This window comes from Lathyrus oleraceus, chromosome 5 (genome assembly GCF_024323335.1).
Source record: "Lathyrus oleraceus cultivar Zhongwan6 chromosome 5, CAAS_Psat_ZW6_1.0, whole genome shotgun sequence".
NCBI lineage: Eukaryota > Viridiplantae > Streptophyta > Magnoliopsida > Fabales > Fabaceae > Lathyrus > Lathyrus oleraceus.
In genome coordinates this window covers 290,104,063-290,113,440 of record NC_066583.1, presented here as the reverse complement: position 1 = coordinate 290,113,440, position 9,378 = coordinate 290,104,063, and the positions used below count along the sequence as shown (strand labels likewise).

The 9,378-nt window shown below is 34.5% G+C and overlaps 2 protein-coding genes across 2 annotated transcripts; both read right to left on the bottom strand.

Moving 5' to 3' along the window:
• Positions 1 to 387: 387 nt before the first annotated feature.
• On the bottom strand, positions 388 to 2,628 carry LOC127088180 (xylan O-acetyltransferase 1). The gene is made up of 5 exons (XM_051029099.1): positions 1,850 to 2,628; positions 1,603 to 1,774; positions 1,254 to 1,453; positions 1,014 to 1,172; positions 388 to 925 (listed from the first exon to the last, which is right to left on the bottom strand). The coding sequence occupies exons 1-5, from the start codon at positions 2,287 to 2,289 to the stop codon at positions 577 to 579; spliced, it is 1,320 nt and encodes a 439-aa protein (XP_050885056.1). The 5' UTR covers positions 2,290 to 2,628; the 3' UTR covers positions 388 to 576.
• Positions 2,629 to 4,206: 1,578 nt separating this feature from the next.
• On the bottom strand, positions 4,207 to 6,937 carry LOC127083982 (N-(5'-phosphoribosyl)anthranilate isomerase 1, chloroplastic). The gene is made up of 5 exons (XM_051024346.1): positions 6,569 to 6,937; positions 5,590 to 5,652; positions 4,961 to 5,325; positions 4,714 to 4,877; positions 4,207 to 4,604 (listed from the first exon to the last, which is right to left on the bottom strand). The coding sequence occupies exons 1-5, from the start codon at positions 6,576 to 6,578 to the stop codon at positions 4,379 to 4,381; spliced, it is 828 nt and encodes a 275-aa protein (XP_050880303.1). The 5' UTR covers positions 6,579 to 6,937; the 3' UTR covers positions 4,207 to 4,378.
• Between the last annotated feature and the right edge of the window lie 2,441 nt (positions 6,938 to 9,378).

Genomic DNA, 9,378 nt, shown 5'->3' with positions numbered 1-9,378 from the left:
AAGCGAGTGCTGCGTGACATTTCCCCAATTTTCATGGACTTAAATAAATCTAAAAAAGATTTGACTTTCTCACGATTAGGTGTGCCTACACTTGTCTAATCTTTTTCAGCTAAGGGGAACGTCATCTACTAAAAATTTGTCGGTCTCTCAATTTCAAATAAAAAATATTTTACATAACACTGTATTGTTGTTCTTGTAGAACACCATGCAAATCATAATAGTATTACAAACTAAGACATGCCATTATAATAGTATTACAAACTGAGAGGCAGACATGCAACCAACCAGAATCAACCTTTCAATATTTATCATTAAATCATTTAATGTTATGTTATGTTATCTTTTGTATTTATTGTCTTAAAATAAAATTTAAATTGATTCCTCAGCTTAACAAAGAATTCATCTATTTTCTTTTTGAGGCATTATGCATTCACTGTACAATTGAATTCAATTGATTCCTCAGTTTACAAGTTCAACTAACAAGAATAGAAAGCTATAACAAAATTCCAAGGAAAAAACTACAAGTATGCCATAGACAAAACTAACAAAATATATCTATACATCATTGCTTGTTGTTCAAGAAACAGAAATGATACATGCATAAAGCAACTCATTCCATGTATCAGGTAATCCTGGTAAACACCAATGAATACAATCTGCATAAGTAGCAGGATCAGCTTGTTCTTCTGGAGTCAACAATTTTCCTTGACGTATCGTGTAAACAGATGTATGTGCATCTTTTCTGAACTCAGACAAGGTAGTAATGTTTAGGAAATCCACTTTCACCTTGGTAGATTTTGCCGCGTTTTTGGCAATAATGAAAAGACGGTGATCAGTTCCAACTTGTAATGTAGTGGACATGTTGAGAATTGGTGTAGTTTCCTTGGCGCATTTTATTCCATTAGGATTGTTCCAATCTTCACTCCTAAAAAAGTCATAAAAGTTCATAAATGTTAGAATTCATATAGTCCATAACATAACACACAAAAAGTTAAGATTTGATAATTGTTTACTTGATATGAAGAGGGGACATGCTGTTGAAGAAAACTTTGGTGCGATTTGGATCAATGTTGTTATCTACATAACTTGACCATGTCTTAAGGACTCTCTTATATGCTTTTGTGCGAGGAACCTCATCGTACTCCGTGGCTCCTTCATCGAATGACCCTCGCCTTAAACATGAGAAACATTCAATTTATAACTTTCATGAGTTCAATCAAAATATAGTATAATGTAAAGCGGTGTTTGCTTACAGGACTTTCATGGTGCCTGTATTCATCCACCATATGTAGGTGTTAAAAATAAGGTAGTCCACATTCTTCCAATGCACACCGTGTTTTTCAATCGATTCAGGCATGATAATACGGTCGAATATAGCGTGCGCCGCTGGATCATCTGAATTCGACTCTACAAGGAATGGTGACCAGTAGAATTCCACTGTTGCATTGTAATCCTGCACACACAGACATAATCAGCTAGTTAGTTTACAAAAATGGAACATAATCGAACCGAACTGAACCAAACCGAACCAAACGGTTCAATTCAACCCATTGATTGAATCTTGGTCACCTAGAGAAAAAGAAAGAGAAAGAGAAAACGAACCTCAATTGTGAAGACAGAAAGAGCACCATATAAGTCCAACCTTTTTTTGCCTTGAGGGACAGCAGATTGAACCAGACAAATCATTGATTCCCATTGGTTTCGATTCAACGAGTCTCCAACAAACATAAGTCTCTTCCCTCTAAGTTTCTCAAGCAGAACTCTTGGTTTGAACCTTAACAAATAACAAGTTTATACAAAATTCAATCAATTATAACACTATTAATTAAAAAGAACCAAAAGTGCTTACTTTGGTAAAGAACAATCTCTTGGCTTCCATCTCCAATTTTGATACAGAGAATCGCGTCTTCCGTTCTTCAAACAGGTAACTTGTGCACTAAGAAACTGACATTGTTCTTCTTTGTATAAAGGATGTTTCACGTTATCAAAAACCCATTTTCCTGTAAACAAGTCACAATCTTCTAGAGGCAATGCAATCTTCTGTTTCTCATTTTTCTTCTTTAACACAACGGTTATCAAATCAACCGGTTCTTGGGTTTTCTCTTCTTGGATTTCTTGAGATTTGAATTTGAGCCTTGAGAATGAGAACTGTGCTATTGACTTAACGTCTTCATTGTGCATGAAGACTCCAAAGAGGAGGAATAGGGAGAAGACGAGAAAGAAAATGAAAATGCTATTGTTCTTTGTGCCTTTCATTGCTACAGTTTCTGAGTAGAAAAGATTTTTCATGGGAGAGAAAGAGAGACAGAGAATAACAGAAAGCCTTTGTTTGAGTTATGAAATGAGGGTGTAAAAATATAGAGAAAGAAGTTAACGAAACTATGAAGAAAGAAAGAAATTTTGTATTTATATATAAATGAAACTTTTTATTAAGCTATTTTTGTTTAATTGAGATTTGATGAAATGGTTGAAGAAAATACTAGTACGAGAGAATGTGCTGTCAGTGAAGGAGAGTTGTGTTCCTCACGTTACTTTGATTATCTACTTTTTTAATTCATTTACAATAATCTATATTTGACACGGGTTTTATGTCTATTCTAAGATTGAATCTAGATCGTTGGATCAAGATTAAACGGTTCCGACGGCATGATTTCCCTGCAGGGAGCCTAGGCTCTTATGTGTGTACTTTTTGAGACACTACGTGAGAGTGGGGGATGCAGAGGAGTGATCTCAAAGTCTTCATTTTAGAGTTGGTCTTTAGTCTGAGCGAGTGGAAAGGGTGTATGATGTGGTGGGGTTGAGGCTATTTGGTAGACATAAACAACGTTGTTTCTTTGTGTGGCCAGAGTAGACACAATGTAGTTTGTCTTTAGGTTTCATTCAGTTTGAAAGTCAATGTTTTAGGAGTAGCTTTCTCCATCCAAAATTTCTAAAAAGCACATACTTGATGTAATTTTTTAAATACATAGTATATTTCTAAACAACAAAAATTTCACATCATTTTAGCCAATATGATTTATTGGAAAATTTGAAAAACATGGTGAAAAATCATCACTGAATGAAATCTTAAACGTGTTGCAGAGCTGACCTACCGTATTACCAAACATAGTCTAAATCAAATAAAATATATTTTTCAATTCAAAAGTGGAGCAAAGTACACCTTTTTTTAGTGATAGCATTGATTAGCAATGATTTTCCATAATCAACCACTTTTAAAATTTTTTGTTAATCTTATTTAATAGATTAAAATAAAAAGGATTGTAAATTTATCCACTCTTAGATAGTTATCCTATAAAATAACCAAGTCTTATCTTAGCTAAATTGCTTTCTATTTCCACCTTTTATTTAGTGCATGATTGCAAATTGTTATTGTGGTAACAAATGAGGTTTTTATTAGGTCAATCTTTATAGGCAAATACAATGCAGAAATCATGATTAGGGCAGAAATCAATTGGATCCATTTGCTCAATCCAACTCATTATGATTGTGGATATTTCATCTTTCAGTTGGTGACTTGGTGTCACCATTTAAGGTTTATAGATGAAGCTTCTTTTAGAACTATTGACCTAACTATCATTCTTCAGTCATTCAACTAGTTGGTTTGGCATAACATGGACCAAACCTAACTCAAAATTGTTAAGGCTAATTAATTGACTAGCAATTGAATGCTTTGTAAAGCAAAGATCAAATTATTAGTATCTTTATGTTGGAGAAAAGTAAAAGCTAAGGTATAGCTCGTGATATTCTAAGTGTATTCAGTACACCAGCTTCTTGATTCATTATCATATGTACTTGTCAACTTCACTTCCTTGGGTGTTAGTTGGATGGTGGTTACATGCTTTTTGTTTCCAAGTCAAAGCAATAACTATAGAAGATAAAGTTAAAGAAAGTAGCAAGCTTCAAGAGATAATGGACATTAAAGCATAATACCTATCAGGAGCTCTGTATAGTTTCAAAGGCAAACCGATAAAAGCATCCAAGTCGTATTCAACAAACTCTTTGTGATACCAAAATTCATGGCGGATCACCGTGATTCTGTTAAACTCACCGTGATTCCAAATATGCATTAACAGTGTAGCTTTTGTCAAAACAATAGTGGTTCACTGTGAATCTAGCAATCTCGCCATCAAAAACAGAAGGAAAAAGGAATAGCAAAAAACTAAAGTAGGTTCTATTTTTTTTGCACCAGTGTCCAGCCGGCAGTCATATCACTACCAAATCATCATCAAACTTTTTATTTAAATTTGTAAAATAAAGTATGTATCCATATATTACCCAGATTACAAAATGAAGATACAAATGGACTTAAATAACAAAATGGGTATATTTCGAAATTACAAAATCACCTGTCTTGAGATTCAAAATAATTTAAGGCAACTCAGTACTGAACAGAATGTACTGCATCCATGAAGGAAGCTATTCTTGATTGATCTTTCTGGATGCCATCTGATGCACATATGCCGCTGCTGACATCCACCCCTTGGGGTTTGAGACTAGACAGAGCCTCACTGACATTTTCAGGATTGATCCCTCCTGCTAATAGCCAGCCATATTTGCTTCTAATTTTTGGTAATTTAAACTGGGCCCAATCGAACGCTTCGCCGCTGTAAAGAAGTCTCAATGAGATAAAGACATTATTATGCTGAAAAATTAGATTATTTGACAAGCAATTAGCAATTAAGCTCTTACAACAAGACCTATGTCATTCATTACCTGCCACCCTTTGCACTATCAACCAGAACCCAATCAACAAGAGAACCCTCTTCATCAGGAATTGTGTTTAAAAGACTCCCATCCCCATTTGCATGGAGAACATAAATTACACGATTTTCCTGAATTAAAGATGAGAAAGCTGCCCGCGAACCAGATCCATGAAGCTGCATTGTCAAAATTCAAGATTTGAATGTCACCAAGCATTTAACTGCCGTTGAACATGCATAAAAGTCGGGTAAAAATGTACCTGCACAAACTCAAGATTTGATACATCGGAAGCTCTTAGTATTGTTTCTGCATCATCATCCACAAATACTCCAACAGGCTCTGCCCCATAATCTCTTGCAACTTTTGATATCTCCTTTGCAACAGAAAGTGAAACAGAACGTTTGGAGTTTGGCCACATGATCATTCCAATAAAGTTTGCACCAGCTTCGGCCGCCATTGCAGCATCTTTAGCTGATGTAATGCCGCACATCTTAACCAAGGGTTTAGTCTTTTCAAGTTCCTTTGATGAGCTCAAATCATTTCTTAACTCAGTAAGTTTGCAGGAAACTTTGTTCTTCAGAAAGAACCTTGCACCAGAAATTTGAAGCCTATTTCCTCTGAACCCTATAGAAATTATATTCAAATGTTTCAGACAGAACCTTGCACTTAGAAATTTGAAGCTTATTTCCTCTCAACCCTACATGAAGATTTCCTTTAAAAAGTAGCTCATTTATGATTTATTACCTTGATCAATGAAGCTTTCAAATAGTACAAGCAAAAACACAACTAAATGAGGAATACACAGGCTACATTGATTTCCAGAAAATTGAGACATATACCACAAGAAAGACAATATACTCAATAATAAAGACTAGAGTGCTAGACTACCTGGAACTGGTCTTTTGGAAAAGTTCGTGGCTCTAAGTTCCAAGAAACTCCCAGTGGTTGAACCTGTACAAATAAAAAATATATCTTGCAAGGTCACAAGAGTAATAATATACATGCAAAATTAGAGTACATATAAAATCCATGGTCACCAATAATAATAACATTAAAATATTGAGTAGCTACATGACCTGTAGATATGCAAAGAGATTAGTTAATGCTTTAAGAGCTGATTAGCTTTCTGTTAGAAGTGTTAGTTAGAAATTAGCTTCTGTTTTGAATCTTTTGCGAGCTTGCTGAATCTATATTATATCAGGGGGTGTGTAAACTGTATATCTCACTCTGTTCTGTAGGGTTTATTACAAATTCTCTCTTCTTCTCTTGGTTTAGATATCTCTATGGTATTAGAGCTTCAGGTCCTCAATAAAGAGTGAAGCCATGCGTTCCTCAAGCTCATTATCATTCAAATTCAGTGAAGCCGATTTCTTACCATGAAAGTCAAGCATTAGCTACAATCAGAAGGCTACAAACTTTTTCGTCACATGAAAATGCAGTTCCAGAGAATCATGTGTATAAAGTATAAACTCGATGGCTATCTTAGTGAAGTGTAGCTCGATTGGGAGCAGAAAGATCAATTTCTAGTATCATTGCCTCTTGCTTCAGTAGCACAGCTAACTACAGCACTTGTTTTTTTAGTTAAACTTACAGAACAAAGATTGATAGGTGAATGCTTCCCCAGCAGAAAATTTCTCTTAAATCATGATTAATAGCTTCAAATATAAAATGGGATTACAAAGTTGGAAAAGGAAAACAATAAAAAAAATCTACATAATCGTAATTCAACCAAAAGTACTATTCTTTTTTAAATAAATAGTGAGTATTACAAAATCATGTCAGCTAGGCAATTCATCAAACAGATAGGATGCATGAGTACACCACCAGGCAAAAAGAGTTAAGAGTACAAATGGGTAAAAAGAGAAACCTGTAAGCATATTGGAAGTTCCAAACGGTGATAGAACCGTTATTGTTGCCGTCCGGTGAGCAGGTGAATGAAACTACGACGGAGAAGAAAACAAAGTATAATACTTAGATTCAAAGGGAAAAATGACAACAGTGAATACTGACTATGTTTTTGACATATAAATATATTTGTTATATGAATCTCTCTCAAAATGCATTTAACCTACAATTCAGGATGGGTCTATATTCATCTGCATTTTGTCATTTGCATTTTTTAAAATCAAACAATAAAAGGTAAGTGTTCTTCGATTTTGATAAATTTTAATTACAATCTTCAATTTTTTTTTCTTTCCTAATTATATACTGGGAACTAGGATTTTTTTTTCCATTCTATATTTTACTATGAAAGTTGGAGAATGAAGTGGTGAGGATTTGAAATATCTATTTTATTAGAAGGAATTAAATATGAGATACAAGAGATGTTTAGAGTTTTTGAATGACTATGATTTTGGTTTGAACTACTATTTCGATAAAGTCAATATTGTAGCAGATGCTTTGAGTCGGAAGTCCTTACACATGTCAGCATTGATGGCTAAAGAGTTGGATTTGATCGAGCGATTCAGAGATTTGAGTTTGATGTGCGAAGTGACTATTGATAGTGTGAGACTGGGCATGCTGAAGCTCACTAGTGGTTTTCTCGATGAGAATAAAGAGAGTCAAAAGCTGGATGTAGCTTTGGTTAATCACTTGTCTTCAATTAACCAAAGTGAAGATGAAGACTTCCGAGTACGAGAATGAGATCTTTAAGTTTCGGAATAGAGTTATGTATCTGATGTGCTAGAACTTAAGAAGACAATTTTGGAAGGGGAATGACAAAAGCAGTTTGAGTATTCATCTTAGGGCTGATAAAATATATCAAGACCTCAAGAAAAGGTTTTTGTGGTCAAGTTTGAAGATAGATGTTGCACATTTTGTTTATTCATGTATGACTTGCCATAAGTCGGAGATTGAGCATCATAAGTTGTATGGACTAATGCAACCGTTGGATATTCCTGAATAGAGGTGAGACAATATCTTAATGATTTTGTCACTGAGTTGTCGAATACTCCTAGAGGATTTGATGTGATTTGAGTGATTGTGGATAAACTAACTAAATCGGCGCATTTCATCCCGATTAAGATCAGTTTTTCACTACACAAGATGGCTGAGATTTATATTGTTGGGATGGTGAAGCTTCATGTTATTCCGCCAAGTATTGTGTCTGACAAAGACCCGAGTTTCACGTCCAGATTTTCAGAGAGTTTACATGAGGCTTTGGATACTAAGTTGATGTTGAGTTCTACTTATCATCCGTAAACAGATGGGCAAACTGAGAGGATTATCCAGTCTATCGAGTTTGCTTAAAAAACCAGCTACCATTCTAATTTTAGAATGACATCATTCGAAGATTTGTATGGGAAAAGGTGTATGATTCATCTGTGTTGGTATGAGTCTAGAGAGAGTGTTGTACTTGGACCAGAGATTGTGCATCAGACTACGAAAAAGGTGAAGATGATCTAAGAGAAGATGAAGGCATCTTAGAGTAGGCAAACAAGTTACCATAATAAGCGGAGGAAGACTCTTGAGTTCCGAGAGGGTGACCATGTATTTCTGAGAGTCATTCATGTGACTGGTGTTGGACGTACGCTGAAGTATAAGAAGCTTACTCCTCGCTTCATTGGTTCGTATCAGATTAGCCAGGAAGTTGGATATGTTGCCTGCAGAGTGACCTGGCCAACATTCCTTTTGTATTTGTATGGTGTTTTTCATATATCCCAGTTCAGGAAGTATATTCCCGATTCATCTCATATGATCTAAATGGATGATGTGCAAGTGATGGATAATCTAACTATTGAAGCATCACCAATAAGGATTGAGGATCGATAAGTGAAACAGTTAAGGGGTAAAAGATTGCTCTAGTGAAGGTTGTTTGGGGAAGACCTGCTAGAGGGAGCTTGAAGTTGGAGCTAGAGAGTTGGATGAAGGAACTTTATTCGGATTTGTCTTCGACAGGTAATTTGAAGGACAAAAATCTTTTTAAGTGGGAGAGAGTTGTAACATCCCGATTTTTAAATTAATATTGTATTTAATTATTAGCGTGTTTGTTTGTGTGTTATTTGATCTATTTAAATTATTTGTGTTATTTGATGCTTAAGGGTATTTTGGTAATTTAATCATTATCGGGGATATACAATTTGAGAGCGAAAAAATAAAATAAAATTTATGAGCATTATTAGAGATAATTAGGTAATTTAGTTATTTTATAATAATTTGAAAAAATATAAATTTGAAGAATTTTTATTAATTTTTTATTTAAATTAAACTTTATTCAATTAAAATAATAATATAAAAAATAAGAAATTGAGTTTGGGTGGAAACTAAAACATTTTGAGAATAGAAGGTGGAGTGGTGAAAATTTGACTGAAATCTTGCACGCAGACAAACACTGAATAAAATATATGGTCTAAAAGTTGTTATGTAAAGAAGAGAGTCAACCATACCTTTATATAACTTATGACAGACCTTGGTGTTGCTTTCCTCTTTACTCATGCTGCATATTGGATGAATATGAGTGGTCATGATCTTGTAATCATCAAGCTTGAACTTATTCAGAATCTCCTTTGTATACTTAGTCTGATGTGCATAGACTCCCTCTTTGCATTGATTGATTTAAATACCAAGGAAGAACTCCATCTCTCTCATCATACTCATTTCAAATTCAACATGCATTGTCTTTGAAAGTTCTTGGCAAAGAAAAACATTAGTTGAACCAAAAATAATACCATCAACATA

What these genes read in the sequence shown, in the direction of transcription:
- LOC127088180 (XM_051029099.1), bottom strand. Translation starts at nt 2,289, where the DNA reads ATGAAAAATCTTTTCTACTCAGAAACTGTAGCAATGAAAGGCACAAAG. An exon ending in AGAGATTGTTCTTTACCAAA is followed by an intron (nt 1,775 to 1,849) that starts GTAAGCACTTTT and finishes TTATTTGTTAAG; the next exon opens with GTTCAAACCAAGAGTTCTGC. An exon ending in TTTCTGTCTTCACAATTGAG is followed by an intron (nt 1,454 to 1,602) that starts GTTCGTTTTCTC and finishes CTGTGTGTGCAG; the next exon opens with GATTACAATGCAACAGTGGA.
- LOC127083982 (XM_051024346.1), bottom strand. An exon ending in TTCCAAAAGACCAGTTCCAG is followed by an intron (nt 5,326 to 5,589) that starts GTAGTCTAGCAC and finishes TAATTTCTATAG; the next exon opens with GGTTCAGAGGAAATAGGCTT. An exon ending in CAAATCTTGAGTTTGTGCAG is followed by an intron (nt 4,878 to 4,960) that starts GTACATTTTTAC and finishes TTGACAATGCAG; the next exon opens with CTTCATGGATCTGGTTCGCG.